The sequence below is a fragment of the Dipodomys spectabilis genome, unplaced genomic scaffold (assembly GCF_019054845.1).
Source record: "Dipodomys spectabilis isolate Male_0828 unplaced genomic scaffold, ASM1905484v1 ptg000366l, whole genome shotgun sequence".
Taxonomy (NCBI): Eukaryota; Metazoa; Chordata; class Mammalia; order Rodentia; family Heteromyidae; genus Dipodomys; species Dipodomys spectabilis.
The window spans coordinates 379,032-401,128 of NW_024871043.1; the positions used below are offsets into that span (position 1 = coordinate 379,032).

The 22,097-nt window shown below is 52.5% G+C and overlaps 2 protein-coding genes across 3 annotated transcripts in view; one reads left to right on the forward strand and one right to left on the reverse strand.

Moving 5' to 3' along the window:
* Positions 1-2,287, forward strand: part of Iqck (IQ motif containing K) — an 81,967-nt gene extending 79,680 nt beyond the window's left edge. The window contains exon 10 of the mRNA XM_042666638.1: positions 102-2,287. Within this exon, the coding sequence (XP_042522572.1) occupies positions 102-152 (51 nt within the window). The 3' untranslated portion in view covers positions 153-2,287. The remainder of the gene's footprint in view (positions 1-101) is intronic.
* Positions 799-21,764, reverse strand: Gprc5b (G protein-coupled receptor class C group 5 member B). Of its 2 annotated transcripts, none has more exons than XM_042666683.1 (4): positions 21,729-21,764; positions 11,029-12,059; positions 5,226-5,410; positions 799-3,852 (listed from the first exon to the last, which is right to left on the reverse strand). In XM_042666683.1, the coding sequence occupies exons 1-4, from the start codon at positions 21,731-21,733 to the stop codon at positions 3,808-3,810; spliced, it is 1,266 nt and encodes a 421-aa protein (XP_042522617.1). In that variant the 5' UTR covers positions 21,734-21,764; the 3' UTR covers positions 799-3,807. The 2 variants fall into 2 exon arrangements, with proteins under 2 accessions (XP_042522617.1, XP_042522618.1); XM_042666684.1 differs by lacking the exon at positions 21,729-21,764 and adding an exon at positions 21,606-21,721.
* Positions 21,765-22,097: the final 333 nt, after the last annotated feature.

The following is a 22,097-nucleotide window of genomic DNA, read 5'->3' on the forward strand; positions in this document are numbered from 1 at the left end:
CATCTCCTTAACTCTGCGCCCCTTCTTCCCCTTCGTGGCTAGCGCACTGGTTATCCCAGGCCAGGAAGATGTCCAATGTGCTCTCCATTTCGAATTAACAGAACTACTTGCTCAGTGCAGCCCAGAAAGGACCTGTGGCAGACAAGCTTTAGTGTAAGCAGTGGGGAGGAGGCCTCGCCTGCTGCATCATCCGGAAGTGTTTCTCTACATCCTGATACTTCCTGATTCCGGAGCATCCCCTGCCAACCACTGTTCAAAACACCATGGAATCTCATCCACACTGGAGATGAGGTGCTGTGTCACTGTTTTCCCGCTTTCAAAACGATCTGTACTTGAAGTGTCAGATCTCTCTTTTGTTCATTTCTTGTGGTGTTGGGCAGCTGCCCGACCCGACCACCAAGATACATTCCCAGCCCACCATGAGGCTTACTTAAAGCCAGACAAGGATCATGAAGAATTTCCCTTGTCTAGGCCCCAAAGTATTAAAGTCTTGCTTTTATTACGGATAAGTTAACTTACTGCATTCATTTCTTCTGCAGTTTGCTCTGAGAACCAAGATTCTACCATTCAGAAAAAAAAAAAAAAAAAAAATCCCAGATTCAGCAAAAGGCCCAGTGTGGGTGATTTTGACACGCTAGCACACGTCTTGTGTAAATAGTAAAGCCTTTATTTTTGGGTTAAGAACAGCATTTTGAAAATAAAACCTATCTGCCCATGCTTCACAACTTTTTAACTCTGCAGTATTTATATTACAGTCATGTATGGTACATATTGATTGTCTTGAAGCTTCTTGAATGATTTTTATTTTTCTGAATATGCGAGTCAGCAAAGGGGAAATCAAGGAACATTATAAAACACACGTGAATGCTCTTAATAAATATATATTATCTATCAAAATGAGCCGGAGCTCTTGGATCAATTAAGAAAAAGCACCTGCCGAGAACCGCCATCAGCTGGCATCTTTACTAACATCTTCGCCTGTCAAAGCTACAGAGCCTTCCTTTCATTTGGGGTTCAGCCTGAGTCTTGGCTAACCCAGAAGCTGTCCCGACTCTACAATTGTTCTGTAGCCCTGACTGCATCTGTGCTGGGGTTGGGGGTGGGGAGCGCTGGATGCCCAGCTTTCAACAAGGGAATCAAAACCCTGCAACCCAGCAGGCACACAGGGCCTTCCCTGTCTGTTAAATGGTAAAATCTCAGAGCTCATTCTCTGGGCCCCTCACCCCAAGATAGAACAAGCTTCATAAAAGGGACAGGAGTGGCTAGGATAGTCCCAAAGAGATGTCTGTCACTAACCGGATGTGTGAAGATTTGTGCTTACAATTGGGGATTATTCACAGATGCTGCTGTGGTGGCAGGACCCCCCCCCTCCCCATTTTGTTTACACCACCAGATCTTAAAGAGACAGGCCAGTCTGTACTTTAGCTTTGTTGGGGTGGGGGGTGCTGCCTCCACAGGCTCTGGGTGGTGAAGAGCTGTTCCTGGCACTCCTCAGATTGAACTTTGAACCCATGGCAAGAATAGCAAATCTCTCCCTCTGCCCTCACTCCCACCTCCACCCATCCTGAGAACATTCAGCTCACCCTGGTCCTAAAGAAGAAGAAGAAAAAAGCCAAAATAAACAAAAACCCAGAGGCGCACTAACCTACCAAAGAGATTTGAAAAGGAAAAACAAATACCCTAAAGGTCTCAAGGAATTTCCCACGGCTCAGAGATGATCTGCGGATCGCCATTTGTCCCGCGTTCACTTCCACTGTGATGGGGTGAACTCTCCCCCCTTCTGTAAGGAGGGGGTCTGGGTGAGTCACGGATGGCATCAGAAAGCTCCAAAGGACTCCAGACAGCGGGGCTGGGCGACCATCTCCTGGCAGGAGAAGGTGTACTGCTGGTGTCCTCCGCCTCCACCAGGATGGGCCCCCAAGTGTTCAGCGAGTGTTTACATTTTCACAACGCCCAGTCTACATGCACCTCCCTTAGTCCCACCCTAGCTGCTCTCCCTCCTTCCCCAAGACCCTCAGTTCAGCCTGAGGCATGGTGGGAGCTCTCTAAGAGGAAACACATGCTTGAGGCGTCAGGCAGGAGTAATAGGTCAGTAATAGGTCAGTGCCATGCTTGCTTGTCCCCATGCATGGAAATACACGAGCAGTCAGGAAAAGCCACAGGCTGGCCACACATGGCTGGCCACACATGGCTGACCACACTGGCCTTTATCTCCCCAGCGGTCTGCAAGGACGGGCAGGGTTGTGTAGGGAAGGGGGATGCAGCAGAAGACTAGGGTCCCGATGGGGGGGAAAATCAGGTTTATTAAAACATACTTGGCTCAGATGTACTGGCTTCTGAAGGACTCATGTCCTCCCTCCTTCCTCCGAACACTAACCCTTTTATTTTTTCTTTTTCCATTTTTTTTAAAGGTTAAAGGCTTATGGGTAGTTGTATAGAAAAAGCAACATAGTGATTAGATGCAGAAGGCCCCTCCCTTGTGTCTACATTCCACGCCGTCAGGTTAAAAACTCTTTTGCCTTGAATGGGTGCTGGCGATTATGCTGGCCAAACAGTGCACAGAACACAGGGCTTTTAATGGCTGGGATGCTGCAAATGCCAAATAACAAAGGAATGACTTGCTCAGGACAGATGGGCATCACGACAGAAGCAAAATGGGCTTGGAGGACAGCCATTTGCATGAAACCAGCAAAAAAACAACAACAACAACAAAACCCAAGGTGCATACACCCTCCCACCCCCCTCCAGAAGTAAGAAACCCTCACATGGTTCACTGTACCCTGGAACCTTCCCCACAGCCATGGAGAACAATCCTTATTTGCTGGACAGAAGAATACCACACCTCTCCATCCTAGGGGAGTGGGGGAACAATGGGACATCATCACAGAAAGGCTGCTGTGGCACCTGGCCTTCCAACCTGTCTCCAAAAAGGTTGGGGGGAGAGGATGGTAGGTTCAAGCTGGGTGATGGATCTGATTTGAGCATTTGACATGGACATGAGAATATGATTGGGAAAGGTCTTAGAGGGGCATCTGTAAGTGCAGGAATAAGAGATGGTTAAGGGAGAAGGTGCCATTGCTTGCCCAAATAGGCAGGGGGAGGGACTTGCTTTTCTTGCCTCAGCAATAAGGCTCCAGCAAGAGTCACCACTTTCTCCATGAGTTGGTCACTTCAAGGCCCAGAGAGTATTTTTTCTTTGGCCCGTGCCAGCGTCCCTCCACCACTACTGATTATGAAGCTCCCCCATGCTTTGCTTGGGCTCAGCTTATCACTCCCATAGCCTTCTAAGCTCTGAAATGTGACAGCCACAGGCAAGCCCGGAGTTGTGCTCAGCAACTAGGTCATTTCCAAGAGGCCCCCTAGGGTCCAGCCCTCGTTGGAGGAGGGTGGAAAGGTGTCTCCCCACCTTCCTCTGCCATAATAAATCAACTTCCGCCGGGCCCAATTTGGTTTTATTCTACCTCTCTTCCTAGCCACATCTCTGAGTGAGCCCTAACACTATTTGCAATGAGCTCTGCTTCAGTGTGCACAGATAGGTTGGTTTAGCATTGTGTGTGTGTGTGTGTGTGTGTGTGTGTGTGTGTGTGTGTGTGTGTGTTGGGGGGGAGGCGGGGCAGTCAGTGTTAGCTTTTCAGTTCATCCGGGTTCACATTTACACGAAATCCCTTGGCTGGGATTTCCACATCTCCTGGCTGGCTGCGAGGTGGCCTGGGTCGGCTACGGTTACTGATTTCTCCCTCAAGAAAGACACGGCCAGGGAATAAAATCGGTAAGAGAGATTCTTATTCTCTGGAACTGAAAAGTCTGTCACCAATGGTGTCTTGCAGTGTGACTTGGCGGAGCGGTTGGGATCTGGAATGACACACAAGGGTAACACACTGAGAACTCTGGTGGTTGGCAAAGATGACGTCAGAAGCTGACCTCCTTACCACAATGTGCCCGGGGGTAGGGGGTGGGAGTGGGGTGGAGGTGTTTATCTTACTTTGACCTAGGAATATGCTTCCTTACCCAGGCCCTCCCTCTCCTCCCTCCCTTCTTCCATTTCCTTCCTTCCTTCCTTCCTTCCTTCCTTCCTTCCTTCCTTCCTTCCTTCCTTCCTTCCTTCCTTCCTCCCTTCCTCCCTTCCTCCCTCCCTGCTTCCCTCCCTCTGTCCCTCCCTCCCTTTTTGGTGTGCTGGAGATGGAATACAACACCTTGGAGCATTCTGAGCACTCTACCACTGGGTGTGTCCATAGTTTCTAACTTAATCCCATTCTAAGACTTGGTACTTATTTCTCCACATTGGCCTTGAAGGACAAGGAGGAATGATTAATTGTGATAGATCTGGCCTTTTCTGGCCATATTTATTATGACACAAGCCAAAGCTTCCTGAATCCTGACTTTCCTTAATGGGCCAATAAACTCAGTGGGTTGCAGAGGGGTTTTAAGAACACAAATCTGTGACTGATTTTTTGTGCTTGTTCCAGACCAATGTGAACAAGGGCCAAGCAGGTTCCATTTTGAAGGCTAGAAAAGACAAAGCTCCCCACCCAAGATCAAACCATCCTTGACTTCCATTGAAAGACACAAAAAACAAAACCCCAAAACAACTCAGGTTGTTATGAAATGGTCATGTGAAATAAAGAATGGAAATCCAGTTTACACATGTAAACTGGCTCATGGGTCATTGCTGAAAGAAGCATGTAGCTATGTTTGGAAAATAAATGTAAGGATGAGAGAGCATCTTTGGTTTGCTGGAGAAGCAAAATGATGTCACTCCACAGAGGCAAAAACGGAGAGGGCGACAGTTCTGCTGATGATCTGTTTGGCATCAGATAGTAAACAGCTTTTGTCTTTGAGCTTCAGTTCTTCAAGATGTCTCTTACAGGGAGTTGAGGGAGGGTAGTACCCAACTAGGACACATTACCCAGAGTGGTGATGGGGGGGGGGCTTTATCTAGGTGGACATCAGCCAAATCTGAGAGGGAGATTCTTATCATTGGGGGCTTTTCATTCATGTCGCCTCTCCCCAAGAGATGTTAGGAAATTCACTGGGAAAAAGAATCCCAAGAAAGAAGGAGTGGGCAGAGGTGAATATTCTGTGTGTGGAGAAAGGGGTCAGAGGGGAAGATGAAACAGAAGCTTTGCATGCAGGTAGCTGGCAGGGCTGCCTGTCCCCAAAAAGCAGCTGCCAAAAGCAGCTGTGGACACAGAATGGGACACTGAGGCTCACACCTAGATACTTACAGTCCCTCCATTGAGCATGACGGCCATCTCGGTTGGCTGATACACGTTGCTTCTAAACGGAGCGCTTGGTTGGTTTCCCAAGACACCTGGTTTCTTCCCGGTGGTGACGCTGGGTTTCTTGCCCATGCTGCCACCACTGGACCTTTTTCCCAAGCTGCCATTGGAAAATCCTGCTGTGCGAAGAGCTGAGGAAGGAGGGAGGGAGGGAGGGGAGAGAAGGGGGAGGGATTGGCAGGAGGACAACATAAAAAAAAGAGAGACAATTCGGTTTTCTTTCCCTGCATCAGGGACACAGTCCAATCTGGCACCCCCACTGCCTGCCCACCACTGTAGCTCCACCCCCTAGTCACAAGCTTTGATTCAGAAGTCACAAACAAGCTTTGTTCTCGGCCTCTCTACCACCTGACCTGGCTCAGTGGGACTGGGAAGTTTGTAGAGTCCAGGATGAGGGTCAGAGTGAGAGAAGGCCAGGGCTAAACCTTGACCCTCCCCACCCCATGCAGGCCCCTTAAGGGACAGGTGCCTCAGGTTCCTTTCACAAAAGAGTCCTTCGCCTCTCTGCACAATGGAGACCTTCGGGGGCTCAGGTCAGTGACAGGCTTGGCAGTCGCTGTCTCCATGCAGCAGGCAGAGATAGGGTTGGCTGAGAACAGGGACAGCAAGTGCACCACGGTGTCTGTCCTTGTGGGAAAGCGACCCTCCCATGTATGTAGGCTTATTTTGAAACGGGAAAGCAAAAAGGCAGCCTTGGACAAAATAAGTCAGCATTCTCCCCTTGACAGGAGGACAGATCCTACTCTGCTTTGTTGCTTTACTTTGGGAGTGAGACTTCCTTTTTTGATTTTTCTTTTGTGCTGGTATTGGGGTTTGAACTCAGGGCCTGGTCACTATTAATTTTTTTTTTTCTCTGTTCAAGGTTGGTGCTCTACCACAGCTCCACTTCGCTTTGTGCTGGTTAACTGCAGACAAATCTCACGGATTTTCCTTCCCAGGCTGGCTTTGAACCCTGATCCTCAGATCTTAGCCTCCTGATGACAGGCAAGAGCCAATAGAACTCAATGTTTGAGGGTTTTTCTTTTTGTACAAAGAAAAAAAAAGTACAATGAAAAAGACACGGAGGAGCTTGAAACACATGCTCCCAAGTGAAAAAATCCAGTGTGTTACCCTTGTAATGTGTGGTTCCAACAATGTCATTTTTTAGAAAGGACAGTGCTATGGAGACAGGCGGAAATTACTGATTGTCAGGGTCTAGATCAGGGCTGCAGTGGGTGGGAGAGGGGTGGCTGAATGGACCTGGTGGCATCTGAGGGCAGTGAACACTCAATAGGGCACTATAGAAGGATATGCATTTGTCAGAAGCCCACGGGACTGTGCAAAACTATGCTGGGTTCTTAGGACTGGGGAAGTGGCTCAGCCATAGGGAACGTGTCTAGCATGCATGAAGCCCTGGGTTCCATCCCCAGCACTGTAAAACATACAACAACAACAATAACAACAGCAACAGCAAAAATCCTATCAACTATAGGATGGTATCTTTATCATCTTCATTGAAAAATACTCATGTTAGCTGGGCACCAGTGGTTCACGCTTGTAACCTAGCTACTCAGGAGGCTGAGATCTAAGAATCTGCAGTTCAAAGCAGCAAAGTTTGTGAGACTCTTTTATCTCCTATGAACCTGAAAAAAGCCAGAGGTGGGCTATGGCTCAAGTGGTAGAGTGCTGACTGAGTAAAAAAGCCAAGAGAGCTTGAGACACTGGGGTCAAGCCCCAGTTCTAGTGTGCGTGTACGCACGCGCACGCACACACACACACACACACACACACACACACGGTTCACTGAAAAAGGATTCACTTTATTCTGAGAATAGACACTATGCTGGCTAAAAATGTAACAAGACAGCTTGGATTTCTGGGGGGCTGCTGGGAAAAGCACAGAATGGGAAAGCCCATCTATAGACTCTTGCTAATCTCATGCCTCAGGGAGCAGAAAGGAAATGAACCCTCAGTAGATGTGGTGAGAGACTTGGCCTACAAACACATTCTTGTCACAGACAGAAAGGTTCCAGTCTCTTGTTCACCGGTGGGGTGCCTTGGCCAGAGGTAGGGTGCCCCTCTCTCTGTAGTAGCTATTTGTGATTCTCTGGTGAATATCCCTCCCAAACACTCTAGACTCCTGACTATTGCCTTCTCCCTATCTGAGGAGGTGATTATGTGACTTCGGTCTGACCTATCAGAGCATTCCTCTTTTCCTGTTCCAAACACACTGATTGGTTTAGGTAATGGCCTTCAGGTCCAATCAAAGTTAAAGCTGGGATTTTTGCACCAGCCTCCTGGCACCTATCTCTCTTCCCAGACTCTGGAGCTATGGGCTGTCTTGATGCCAGCAACTGAGAGATGGAGAGAAAATGTTGATGTAACTTGAGTCTCCTGAATCTAATCCTTCCTGAAGCCTGCTGCCCAGTAACTTTGGGGCAGGGGAAGGTTGCTGTTTTTCTTTTTAGTGCCTTTGTCTATTCAAATTGGATTTCTAAATTACTAACTTGCAACAAGCTTCAAGAGGCCTGAGTAACACTCTTCCCAACCTGGGCCAGATCTGAAAGGCACTGAGTTCTGGCTCACCCATAGGGGATCCCCCATGGGACCAAAAAGCACATAGACTGAATGCCAGACATTTCTTGTGTTGCCAGGCAGGAAGCAAAGGTCCAGTTTATTTGCCCTAATGAGATCTCATGTGTGTGAACTGTGCATTCGTGTGTGTGTGTGTGTGTGTGTGTGTGTGTGTGTGTGTGTGTGTGCTGGTGCTTGAACTCAGGGCCTGAGCACTGTCCCTTAGCTTTTTTGATCAGGGCTAGTGCTCTACCACTTGAACCTGACCTTTACTTCCAGCTTTTTGCTGGTTAATTAGACATTAGAGGCTCATAGACTTTCCTGGGCTGGTGGACTTTCCTGCCCGGGGTAGCTTTGAACAGTGATTCTTAGAACTCAGCCTTCTGAGTGGCTACAATTAAGGTGTGAGCCATGAGCACCTGGCTTCTAATGAGATCTTTAAAGCACAAAGCCTCAAAGAGAAGAAGAAATAACACATTCTCTGTCTTGCTCCTTGAAAGGTAAACTATTTTTTTCCTTTTTTTGTAGTCCTGGGGTTTGAACGCAGGACTTCAAGTTTACCAGACAGACACTCTACCACTCAAACTACAACTTCACCCTTAAAAGGTAAACATTTACTATGGCTCGGAAACGTCTCCTAACATGTGATCTGAGACTTATTTTAATCTTTTATCACATACCCTGGGGACTCTTATTAATAAGTAGCAGAGCCGGGCGCTGGTGGCTCATACTTGTAATCTTAGCTACTCAGGAGGTTGAGATTTGAGGATCACAGTTCAAAGCCAGCCTGGACAGGAAAGTCCATGAGACTCTTATCTCTAATTAACCACCAGAAAACCGGAAATGGCGCTGTGGCTCAAGTGGTAGAGCGCTAGCCTTGAGCTGAAGAGCTCAGGGTCAGCGGCCAGGCACAGAGTTCAAGCCCCACGACCAACAGCAACAACAAAAAGGAACAGACTGGTGCGGCGGGAGATTTTTGGGGTCCCAGCTGAGGGAGGTTTGGGTATGACGCAGCCTGGGCATGGCTCAGCCACCATGGTACAGCCCCTCCTCCCACCTCAGACACACTCTTAAAGGAAGAGAGGCCAAAAGGCTGGCCAGAAGTTTCAGAAGCCAGAGAAACACAATCAAGTTCCGCTCCTGGGCTGAGTCCAGTGGGCTTAGGGGTAAGGCCCCCTTATGGGGGCCAGGTTCCTAAACTGGCTGAAGTCAGTACCACAGATGCCAGCAGCTGTGCCTACCTTGGCAAAGGTGTATGCCCATATGGGTCCCCTGCCAGCAGAGCAAGGGTTTCTGAAATGAAGGCTGTCCATCTAGGCCTTCTACCATCTAGATTTCTCTCTGTGTGAGCTTCTGGAGGGAAAGGGCCTTCCTTACCCAAGCCTGCTCTGCTTGCTCCTGTGAACCTTGTTGGCAACGCACTGGGGATGATCCCAAGGAGGGATCAAAAACACAAAACAAAACACAAAAGAGTGTGGAGGCATATCTTGAGTGGTACAGTACTTGCCTAGCCAGTGTGAGGTCCTGAGTTCAAACCCCAGTAAACCTTATTCCCCTCCTCCCCCAAATCTGACAATACCCAAGGTTATTGGAGAGGTAGGGTTTTGAGAAGGGCTCGAATGGAATGAACAGATTGTGGGGTGAGGGGGAGCACTTCTTAGTCTACCTTTCTGGGGTGCAGTGTGGGCATTTCAGTGTGGATATAGGAAGTTTTCTTTTTATTCCTGCAAAGAGTTAACTGACCAAAAGCTGGACGAAGAACAAATCATGCTTGGTGCAGCGTCAGCTACTGTGGGAAGCGGAGGCCAGCAGAGTATTTACTGCGCGAAAGATCAGAAAATAAATCCCAGTGCCTGATGGAAAACCGCAGTATCCAAAAGCTCCCGGAGCTCTGGAGCTCCTGACCTTGGCATGGCCACCATAACACTGACCTCAGCACCCCGTGGGACAGCACTGCCCACACTCGAGCCTCCTGCTTCTGCCTTCTGCCTTCCACTGATGTGCATCATCGTGCCCAGCCAACTCTCCTTGTGGGTCCTATTCCCCAGCTGTACCCTTGGGCTCAACTCACAGCCTTGTGCCTAATCTGAGTCATGCTCTCATCCTTTTGCTCCTCCCTTCCCCCCTTCTCTCTCTCTTCCTTTCTCTGTCTCTCTCTCTTCTCCAGATAGGGTCTCACACTTTTGCCCGGACTAGGCATGGACTGCAATCCTACTAACCTCTGCCTTCTGAGTAGCTGGAATTACAGGCATGTACTACCATACCTACCAGCTCTCATTTTTTGTTGTTGTTGTTGTTATTACAGTCCTTAGGCTTGAACTCAGGGGTCTGGGTGTTGTCCCTCAGCTTTTTGTTCAAGGCTGGCACTCTACCAACTTGAGCCACACCTCCACATCCAGCTTTTTGGTGATTCATTGGAGATAAGAATCTCATAGATTTTCTTGTCCAGGCTGGCTTTGAACCTCAATCCTCAGATTTCAGCCTCTTGATGGGGATTACAGGCACGAGCCACCAATGCTTGGACAGGTTATTTTACTTAATGTTGGGTGTAAGAACCTAGCCAGTTCCTTTCACATGACAGTTCCAAGGAGCATGCTGGGTCATGCACCGGACCCCCTTGTGATTTGGTGTTGAGTCAGGGCTACAGCAGGGACGTGCAGTCCCGGGTACCTGGACAATGTCGCTCAAGTCCCACTGGCTCTTCCTTCCAGTCCCAGAACCCAGCGGAACTTGCTCAGCCCACTCAGGAGTTCTGGGGACTTGTAACTGGGAGGCAGGTGTTTGTGGTGGGCCAGCTGGGGGACATTCTACTCATGTCCTCAAAGGATTCCCAAGCAGCATGGAGCCCCTACTGTCTGTGACCCACTCCAGATGACCTGTCATCACATCTCGCTCTCCACCCCAAATAATGCCTTGCCCCCCAGTCTGATTTTTTTTTGGGGGGGGGAAAGAACCCAACTAGGACTGGCAAGCTCCATGCCAGTTCCTCCAGGGGCATGGTGCTTGTATGCCACCTCCCAGGACAGCTCTATGAAACACACTCTCTCATTCATTCCTATTATATCAATTACGGCTCAGAGAGATCCTGCAACCTGCCCAAAGCCACAGCACTTAGACACCTGCCCCGGGGGCGAGGTAGGAGGGGGGCCCCCCAAAGTCGGCATGCCAGAGCGGCCCACACGTGCTCCCCAACTACCTGCATGGTGCTCGTCCATGGAGAAGGCCTTGTTTTCCATGTAGGTCCTCGGCAGGTGCGCGTCCTCCTCGAACGCCGTCTCCCGCATCCTGGGCTGCGATGTATCGAAGTAGTTGGGCGGGCTCTCTTGCAGGGGTGGCAGGAGGGTGCAGTGGATCTCAGGGATGGCGTGGAAGATCACGAAGACCCAGCCGCTGGCCGTCAGCGTGATGGCCAGTGTGGCGTCGCTCCAGGCATCTCCCTGCCGCATGATGATGTTGCCGAAGAGGTACAGGGTCATCCAGGCCACCCAGATGAGCAGGGAGAGGAAGGCGGTGATGAGGATGAAGGCCCCGTTCAGCTTCCACCTCTTGAACTTGCCGCACAGCGTGAAGAGAGCCTGGGCGAGCGTGATGGCCAGCAGGACCATGTCGTAGATGAGGGCCAAGACGAAATCCATCGGCTCGTAGGCACAGGCAGGCTTCGTGTCACGCAGCACCGTCAGCACCAGCCACTCGGTGGCAATGATCACCTGCACCAGCATCAAGCACAGCGCCAGGCCCACCAGCTGCCAGCCGGCCGGGCTCGTGCCGTGGCGCACCAGCCTCCGCACGCGCCACGCCTGGCTCAGCAGGCAGGAGAAGCAGAGCGCGAAGAGCACGCCCCAGAGGAAGCGGCGGATGGAGCAGATGGTCTCGTCCATCCGGATGATAAAGGCGAAGGTCAGCCCGAAGAGGCCCAGGGTCCCCAGGAGGAAGAGGAAGTGCAGGCATATCGGCCTTCTCTTCTCCTTGTCCTTAATGAAGGGCAGCCGGACCAGGAGAATCAGCATCAGGAGCAGCGTGATCAGGGCGCCCGCCCCGGCCACTGCCTCCACCACGATTCCCCAGATGGCGTCCAGGTCGCACAGAGACACGTACTGAGGGAGAAGGTCCAGCCCGCAACCCCGGGACGTGCTGGCGTTCTCAGAGGCCACAGAGGCGATCACCAAGAGCACGAGGAAAGGGAGCACCTGGTGAGTTCTCATCTTTCTCTCTGATACTTGGAATGTTCTAGAAAATAGGGTGGGGGATGGGGTAGGAATGATTAGAAAGATCAAGCCATTGTGAGGATCCCCTCTCTCCCAATTTCTTGAAGATCTGCCACAAACCCATCCACCTGGCCCCTTGGAAAGGCACCCCACCTTCTCCCAGGCTCTGTGGCCTTCCCAGAGCCTTCATCTCCCATCTGCACCCCAGACCTGGACCAGCGACCACCCTGAAGTCACCATCACAAGTGGCCGGTGGCCCAGCTGGGACAAAGAACCAACTCACCTTCTCTGCATGTCTTTATTCATTCAATACTTGCTGGCCACGTCCGACCTCTTCAGAAGTAAGGGAATAAGGAAGTTTTAAAAGGACAGCTACAGGCTAGGCACTGTGAGCTGGAACCACCACACACATCCCCTGTATCAATCTCCAAACCGTAACAGCTAACATGTTACAGATGGCTCGCTGTGGACCTAGCAACTGGACACAGCTAGTGCTCATAATGCCCTGTGAGGCAAGGTCCTATTGTGACCTCCATTGTATAGGATACCACACAGGATCTCAGGAAGTGACACCTGTTCCAAGTGAACCCCCTCCCCCTGCCATGAGTCCTATAAGAGACCTTCTCCAGCCTCTCGGAGGCTCACAGGTAGTAGAACCTTGGCATCTGTGGATGGGGAAGATGAAGGGTGGGCACTATATCCACTTTTTCCCTTGTCTAAATAGGAAAATAAATACGGACCTAGCATATAAGGCCCCTAGGAATGACTTAAGCATCCTCAGATACTGATTGAGACCCCATTGGGGGTGCCCAGGCTATCCTGGAACAGCCTTCCCTTCCCCATAAGATACCGAGGAGGAACGCTGTTCAAAAGACACTGTCACCCTCCCTTCCCTGCCCTACCTCGCTCTCACACAGTGGTCTTCCTCCCGCAATCTCTGGAGGCTCAAGCCACCCACTCTCTGAAGCTCTCTCTCTCTTGTCCCCAGACAAGCAGCCCCTCCACACAGCAGCCTCCCCCATGCACTTCCCCCAAGTGTTCTCTTTGCATCCGGCACCCCTCTGCCTGGACACAGCCCCGTGTGTCTCTAGATCGCTGTGCAATCTTCTGCCTCTCCTCCCCCAAGCTCGGCTCTGAGGCCATCAGCGCCAACTCGGGCCAAGAACACCTCGTCCCCACCCCAGACAGCGGTCTCTTGTCTCCTTTCTTCACTGAAATCAAGCCGGTCATTTTTTTTTTTTTTGGTTGTTGTTGTTGTCATTATTGTTGCTTGTTCTGCTTTTTGCTGCCTCTCTTGTTTCTTCTTCTCCCCCCTTCCTGTCCTCTCCTCCCTTCCTGCAAGATGTGGCTGAACGGGGGACGTGGCAGGATGGGCCTTATCTACTCATCCGTAGACCAGGCTTTCTCAGCCTTGGAAGAATGGCGCTTTGTTGTTGGGCCTGCCCTGTGTAGGCAGCCTCCCTGCCCTTCACAAGACCTGCCAGGAGTGTGCGTCACCTTCCCCATCCAAGATGTCTCTAGACACCACCAAATGTCCCATATGGCACGGAAGAGCATGGAGTAGATATGTCATAAATCCTTCGTGACTGGTCTTTGTCCCCATGCTACCGATGCCTTGCTTCTGAGTGGGGCCACAACCCTGGAAGCTGGACTCTTGCTCATTTCTGGCCTAACTCAGCCCTTGATGGCTTGTAGCCACCTGTCCTCCTGAAGCAGCAGCAGCAGCAGCAGCAGCAGCAGCAGCAGCAGCAGCAGGTAGCACCCCTGGGGCTTCCATAAGTAAATTCAGTATCGACCCAACTGGGCTGCTTCTCAGTTCTTCCTGTGAGCATCTCAGATCCCGCCTGGGCCAGGAGGCCGGCTATAAATCATTGTTGATGCAGAAGATGGCTGGTGGTTGGGGCTGTCTCCTTGGCCTACAAACTGAAGGAAGCAGGCAAGACACTCAGCGAGACAGGGCTCCTCCAACAAGAGCCCAGCATAGCACTCGGGCAAACTCAGGGATGCAGGGGCAGCTTGGATGTCAGTGACGAGCTGGCTTGGTGGTCTCCTCACTTACTCTTGGGTTCACACGCAACCTGTATGTCACTGGCAGACTTGCCAGGGCCTTGTGCTCGACCCACTTAACACCTAACACCTCCAAACGTGTCCATCACCATGTCTCACAACTGCACCCTGGGATCACTCCCGTAGCACACCCACTGGGCACATCCCATGTGATACCACCAGAGAAGGTCGCTCTAGACAGAACTGCTTGTCACAAAGTTCTAGAAGCAGGCGGCAACTGAGATGTGTCATAGCCAGTCTCAGTAAACATACCCCAGGCAGCCTCTCTAAGTGTCTCCCAGGGGTTCTAGAGTCTTGCCCACTCTCCCCGCCCTCCCCCCCCCCCCCATCCAACAACCCCGAGCTAGTGGTTTTTAACCAAGGGCAATTTTATACTTTACTCTCTCTCTCTCTCTCTTTCTCTCTCTCTCTCTCACACACACACCACACTCCAGGGGACATTTAGCAATGTCAAAGAGCACTTTTGTTTGACAGGTAAGTATTCAACCAGTTGAACCCTTTGTACTTTAGTTATTTCTCAGAGAGAGTCTCTTGCTTTTTTCCTGGGGCTGACCTCAGATCTCTATCCTTCTACCTAAGCCTCCTACCTTCCCATATAAATTGAGATTACAGGCACTGTGTACCACCACATGCAGATTATTGATTGAAATGGGAGCTTGTTTAACTTTTTTCCCAGTTTGATCTTGAACCTCAGTCCTCCTGATCTCCCAAGTAACCACCATACCTGGTTCCTAAGAACATTTTTGGTTCTCACAGTTGGAAAGAGGGCATCTGTTGGATGGAAACCAAGGATGGCGCCTATTCTTTATCATTCAAAGAACAGTCTCCATCACAGAGCATTATCCAGCTCAGGAAGGCAATGGGGTGCCAGCTGGAAAAGCCTGGCTTAGACATTAAAGTCAGAGCTGGTGTGGTCGATGCCGGGAAACCAGGCGGCCTTGGGCCTGCACCCCATGGCACGTCCTTGCAAGAACTTGGCCTTCTGTAGTAAGATCACTCTCTTTCTCAGGGGGGAGCTCTCTTCCCTGGCCTGACTTCACAGCTGCTCTTGCTGGACTTTCCAACTCCAACAGGAAATCTATAGACATCATGAGAACACCAAGATGGTGCCCAAAGCTCCCGAAGCTGGGTCCAGGCCTTTAGGTCCTGCCTCCTTTCTGACAGGAAATGGATACACTAATGCTTTCTGCTTCCATCCCTGCAAGGTAGAACCCTTTGGTTCTCCCATTTCTAAAGAGAGCCCCTGGTTTTCCTTTGGAAAGCTACCACCTCAGGTCTAGCCAATCAGATCATTAGTCCTACCCTTTGGCCACACTGATTGGCTCAGATAGACCTAGCCCCAAACAGACCTATAAGAATCAGCCACGGGAATTTTGCTCACAATAACTGGAAAGAGATCTTGGTGTTTTTGCTGGAGTTGGTAAGCTAGAAGTAGAGAAGAACCAGCTTGCCTTTCTGAGTAAAGCTGACCCAGAGGAGACAGCTAAGGGACAGACTAAAGGTTTAGTACTCTGTGCAGCTGGGTTCATCCATGCCTGAAACCAAGTCTGGTCTTTTGCCATTCCAAGCAGGCCCTGTTGGGAATTAAGGCCATGTGAACTTGCCAACAAAGATGCTTTCAAAATTCTTCCACATTGAGTGGCACCATGGTAACTGCTTCCTATGTTCTGAGCACCCTTGGGTGCCTGCCACATCAGCAACACGCAAGAATCTAGAGATGAACCCAAGGCAACTCCTTGCACTATCTTCACTTATGGGATGGGAGTTAAATGTTGTGGTCCAGAGCCAGTGGGCTTGTCCAAGGTCAAGCCAGGAAGGGGTGGAGCCCAAGGCAAATAACTGTGCTTATTGTCCCTGGCTCCTCCACAGGCCCAGGCTCTAAGGGAGCATCACTTGGAGAGGCCTGCCAGCCTAAAACAGGTCCTCCCTGTTCTCCCACTGCTCAAACACCAGTTATGACCTTCGTCATTATTTTCCATTATTTTATTTTATTACTCTTTTTGATCTGCTTCTCTCCACCAGACCCCAAGTCTAGGCACACACCCACCCACTCAGGCCTTTTTACTTTCTGTAATTTTTCCATATATATATATATATATATATATATATATATATATATATATAGCCAAGTTGGCCTCAGACCATGAGCCTCCTACCTATTTCCCCCTCTGTATAGCTAGGCTGATAGATGTGTACCAGCACATCTGACTTGTTTGTAGAGGTGGAGTCTCACGAACTTTTTGGTCTGGGCTTGACCTACAGCTTCCATCTTCTGATCCCCAACTCTTAAGTAGCTGGGCTAATAGGCATGAGGGATAAAGCCTGGGCTACCCTTGTCTGTTGAGTTCCAGAACTTAAATGAGTAAATTTATAAATTCACTCTCTGATCCTGACATCATCCAGAAAGGCAATGTTTTCATAGAGGAGAAAACCGAGGGTCTGAGAGATTTAAATTGAAGTTTGATTGAGCCACACAGAGGCTGCAGGACCAGAACCAGGGCACACACAGTGGAGAAGCCTGCCCCTTGGGCATACCCTTGGGCAGGAAACCCAGTCCTGTACCATCAGCCACCTGCCCCCCCCCCCCCCCCCATCCAACAGCCTGCTCCTCAGGAGCCCCATGAGGAACAATACCAGATTACGGGTTTGGAATACTCCTTAAGACAGGCGTAACTGCGATGGCATAAACCCCAGCAACAAACCCCAACCCCAAACCTGTGGGATGCAGGCAGGCGGCTCGTCAAAGGGGTAATGAATAAATGGGAATGAATGTGCAAGACTCGGCTCACATACTAATTACCTCTGCTGCCAGCCACGCTTCCAGAGATGTGACTCACTGAGAAGTTCTTAAATACAAGGCGTGCGTGCACGTGTGTGTGCACACACATACAGTCGCTCTGCAGAGGGCCAGGAGCGGCTGGCAGGTGGACAGTCTCCTTCCTCCATTTCTCCATGCAATGGGACCTGCCTGCAGTGGCTGGAAATTGCAGAGGGACCCTGTGTGTGTGAAGGACAGCAAAACTGCCTGAGGCCACACACAAGGCTGGCTTCCAGCCCAACGCCTTGCCAAGATGGCTCGAGTCAGCCTTCCCAGTTTCAAATCCTTTCCTGTGGGTTAAGGGTGGAGCTCAGAGCTTACCTTGTTAGGACCAGTTCCTGGGTCTTCCCCCCCCCCCCCCCCCCCCCCCCCGCCAGTTCCTCTGGAAGAAAACCTGTCCCAGAATACTTGCTAGCCCTCTGAGACTCCATCTTCTTGGTCTCACTTTCCTCATCTGTGAAATTGGGGTGATAACAGTGCTTTCCCCGCCCCCCCCCCATGGTTTAGTGGTGAGAATTAGGATAACAATTAAGAGCCAGGAGTGGTGTCCCACGGCTTTGGAAGGCAGGCAAGGGGGATCTTCAGTTTTAAGGCCTAGCCTGTGCCTACCTATTGAGACCCTGTCTCCAAAATACAATACAATACAATACAATACAATACAATAAATCAACCATCACTCAAGAAAACAATTTGGGTGTTGCACAGTAGTTTGTACAGAGCACACACTCAGCCGAAGTGTCTGTTAAGTGAATAAAAGATGGGCTGATCTTCCTTTGAAATTGAAACACTGAATTCTTCCACCCCTGGTTTTCTAGGAGGGGCGGTTGCCATGGAGACCACTGGGCCCTTCCAGGTGTTGGTCACCGTGGCTCCCAGCTTCCCCATCACAACAAGCAACAAGTTCCTGAGGTGTGAACGGGAGATTCCTGGAGGGGTACACTATCCCCTGGGGAACCCCATTCCCCATCATGGGGCTTGAACTCAGGGCCTGGACACTATTCCTGAACTCTTTTGCTCCAGGTTAGCCCTCTATCACTATGAGCCACAGCACCATTTCTGGTTTTCTTGTGGTTTATTGCAGATAAACAGTCTCTCAGCCTTGCCTACCTGGGCTGGCTTTGAAGCTCGATCCTCAGATCTCCGCCTCCGGAGTTGTTAAGATTCCAGGCATGAGCCACCAACACTGGGCCTTTCTCCGTGTTTAACTATTCTAGGCAGGTACTCTTAAGAGGAGCCTTAGCCTTCCTGGGAAGAGGACCTGAGGTGAAGCCCAGGGACCCCGGAACTCAGACCCCCCCCTCCTTCTGGAGCCTAGATGCCAACTCGTCACCTGGGCACCTAGGAACCAGGATCCCCTTCTCCCTCATCTACCCATGGGCAATGAGAAACAGTGTCCCACTGGGCTGTGGAAGAACACGCCATTCTGGTGGCCCCAGGGCTATTCATTTAGTCCTCCACCTGGAGGAGGGGGTCAGAGGCATCTTAACTCCACCCATTCTTAAGATGGTGGTGGTTGAGGGCACTGGAAGATGGAAGGGGAAGAAAAATCGAGCAGGGTGATGTGAGTGTGTATGTGTTAATGTGTGTGTGTGTGTGTGTGTGTGTGTGTGTGAGAGAGAGAGAGAGAGAGAGAGAGAGAGAGAGAGAGAGAGAGCGCGTAGCTTCCCTAGCCTTTCCTAGCCCCAGGCATCCTCAGTAGTTCAGTACCCAGCTGAATAAATGACACAGTTTCCACTCCCATCAGACTCCTGGGCTTGAAAGACAGCAGTGGGAGCGAGGCCAGAACCACGTGACACTTACATAACCACTCAGAGCCTCAGTTTCTTGATCTGTACAGTGGGGGTGACTGCTGCTTTCCTACAATCACTGCAAGCAGTCCACCCCGAACCCCAGGGAAGGCCTCCATGTAGAGCCTGGCATACAGGGAGCCAGGGCTACCTCTTGTTCAGACAAGCTCGGGACAATGGAGACGGAGAGGTCCAGTGACTTGGCCAGACGTGGACTGGACTGGACTGGCCACCTGGGGACTAGACTTTGTTTCTCCCAGTTCCAGATCCCACCACAGTTCACCTGTTCGGTCCTCCCTCCCCCATCTGACAGAAGCCTAGGATGAGGCTGGGAGCATCACACCCCCCACATGTCCCACGCACCCCAGCATTACACTCCACCCTAGCTTATTCTCACAATGCTGCCTGGATTTAACTGTTACAAAGTTTCCTGACACTAGAGTCTTTCCCAGCTTGGAGAAGCTCCTCCGCAGGCTGGTTATCTTTTCCAAGTTATTCCATCCCATAATCTTCATTTCTCCAAGCTAAGACACTGGTCTCTTGGGGGGTGGGGGATGGGGAGTGGGCCCAATCTCAAACGTAAAAACTCTCCTAGGTTAGTAAACAGGGCTGTAAGAACACCAGCTCTGTGACCCATGAATATCCATGAATATGCAAAGCAGCTGCAATCCTGTAAATAAAAGCAATCATTTAAATGCAAATTGTATCCTTGGCTGCCCGTTAGTTCCAGCGTGGAAGGTTCCTTTAGAGTTGTAATTCTGCAAACTAAATCGGACTCACCCTCTCCCCCCTCCCCCCCAGACCCCCTCCAAACCCTGCCAGCAAATGCTGGAGGGGCCCAGAGCCTGGGATGGATTAGAACTGCCTGAGAGTGGGGAACGGGGCTTTAGGATGGAAGCCACACTTCCATTGGCTCACAGGGCAGGGTAGGGCAGGCCAGGCTCAGAGCGGTCCCCACGGGGCTGGATGGAGCCGGACCTCTCGGCGCCTCACCATTCAGGGGATGGCAGAAGAGAAAGGGAGCTGCTGGCCTGTCTGTCTCCTTGCGGAGGTCAGGGGATGGTTTAAAAATCAGTCCCTGTGGCTTCCCGCTCAAAACCCGGCAAGGGATCACTGCCCCAAACAGAATAAACCCTAGATTGTCATGGCTCAGAACTGCAAGATCTGGCTGGTGCCTCTTATCTACCCCCTCCCTTCCCAGCGGCCCCCCTCCCCACAAATCTGCCCACAGGCTCCAGCCACGAGGGCCTTTGTTCCGGTCCTACAAGCTCATTCCCACCTCCTAGCCATTCTTGCCTCAAGATCTCCCTCTGGGAGACCCCCTCCTCCCCCCAAGCTGCTCTATGTCACTTTCTGGGGCCATCACCATGTCTCAGCCTTCTGGCTACCCTGTGGGAAACAGATGCTATGTTGGTCAGGTATTTTACCTTCTTCCTCAGTATCCATCCATCTACACCCTTCATCTCTTGTCCTAGTGGTGTGTGTGTGTGTGTGTGTGTGTGTGTGTGTGTCCAATTTATACAAGGCTGGGCTTGACAGCCCCCCCCCCCCTTCCAGTTCTGTGTCTGGTATATTTGTCCAAATAAAGATTCTGAGCTTATCTTTCTAAGGAACTCCCAAGCTTCTCGCTGCCTGGGCCGCAAATAGCGACTCCTTCCCTGCGCGCCCCATCCTACTCAGCTGACCCCCCTTTTTTAGACTTACAGCAACTGTCGGTCGGGGCTGGAGGAGGACGTGTCACGCCGCAGTTCGGGGAGAAAGCCGTCGGGGAGGAGGGTCCTGGACCCACACATGCCCATTTGCATGCATTTCCATGCAGTTTCACTCGGAGCCTTGGGCGATTCCCAAAGCCCCTTGGTCCCCACCGAAGAAACTTCGAAATAACATGCCTTGGCCCACAGAGTACGGAGGGTTTTGTGCCAGGCCCCTCCCCCCAGCTCCTCTGTCGTCGCGGGGGACCCCCCGGGGTCTGCAGGGGTGCCCCCCCACTCCATCCCGGAGCCCTCCGCAGCCAGACTGGCGCGTGTGTTGGGGCCCCAGGCGGGGACGCCGCTGCCCGCCACACTCCAGGGGCCTTTGTCCTGCGCTCCAAGCAGCGCCCCCCTTAGCAAAAGAAGTGGGGGGGGGACAAGGAGAGGGGACTAGGCGAGGCCTGGGTGTAACAGAGCGAGACCTGGGGAGGGAACGAACCCCGAGGCTCTGGGGCGTCCTTATGCCCTCCCCCTTTACCCCCCCCCCCGCGCCAAGGAGGGCCTGGGCTCCCCCCCCAGTGCTCCTCTGCCCCCCCGCCCCCGGGAACAGAGGACACAGCACAGGGCGAGTCCTGAGTCGTAGCCTGGCTCCGGTGCCCAGCATCTGGAACGGAAACGACCCCTCCTCATATGGGACGCAGCTGCCCCCCCCATTATCCCCCAGCCTCGGATCTCGGCTCCGCCCCTTCCCCTGGCCCGTGCCTCCGGTCCCCCCTCCCAGGCCCAGCTGCGGGCCCGGCCATTAGGCCCTGCGGCAGGTGCGGCTGACCCCCGCGCCCGGCCCCGGCGCCCCGGTCGGTCCGCCCGGTCCAGCGCCAGCCGCCCCCCCCCCCCGCCCCGCAGCACGGCTCCCGCGCCCTGCCCGGGCTCCAATCACTCGGGCTCGGCTGCGGTGACTCCCTTTACCTGGGGTCACCCCGAGGCCCTCCCCGAAGACTTGGGTCTCCACTCGGAGGTCGGGGCCCGTCCCGCCCTCTGCGGCTCCTCTCTTCACCCGAACCCCCCCTTTCCCCCTCAGCTCAGCCCCGGCGTGGGGGGGACAGACACGAAGCAGAAGCCTCCTCCCTCCTTCCCAAGCCCACGGCAGGAAAAGTTTCGGGGGTCCCCGCCGCGTCGCCCCCCGTTTCGCCGCGGCTCGCACTCACCGACCCTCGCGGCCCCGTAGCGCTGGCGATCCTGCTGGCCCTCGGCCCGAGTCACATCCCCGCAGCGCCGCTGCGGCCTCCGCTCGCCCGCTCAGCGCCCGCCGCCCTCCGCTCGCGCCTCACCGCATCGCCCTGCGTCCAGCTGCCGCGCAAGGCGCCCCCGGGCCCGGCCCGCGCTGCAGCAGCGCCCGCGGCTCCGCCCCGCCAGCCCCGCCCCGTCCACAGGCCCCGCCCACAGGCCCCGCCCCAGCGCTCAGGCCCCGCCCACGGCTCCGCCCCCGCCCCGTCCACGGCTCCGACACTCAGGCCCCGCCTCTCCGCCAAGCCCCGCCCCTCAACTCAGGCCTCCGCCCCCGCCCCGTCCACGGCTCCGCTCCCACGCCCAGGCCCCGCCCCTCAAGCGAAGCCCCTCCTCTGACAGCTCCTCCCCCTCGAAGACCCGCCCCGCCTACAGCCCCGCTCCACCACCCAGGGCCCGCCCTGCTGACCCGC

What these genes read in the sequence shown, in the direction of transcription:
- Gprc5b (XM_042666683.1), bottom strand. An exon ending in CATGGACGAGCACCATGCAG is followed by an intron (nt 5,411 to 11,028) that starts GTAGTTGGGGAG and finishes CTCCTTCCTCAG; the next exon opens with CTCTTCGCACAGCAGGATTT. An exon ending in TCATGCTCAATGGAGGGACT is followed by an intron (nt 3,853 to 5,225) that starts GTAAGTATCTAG and finishes GTGTCATTCCAG; the next exon opens with ATCCCAACCGCTCCGCCAAG.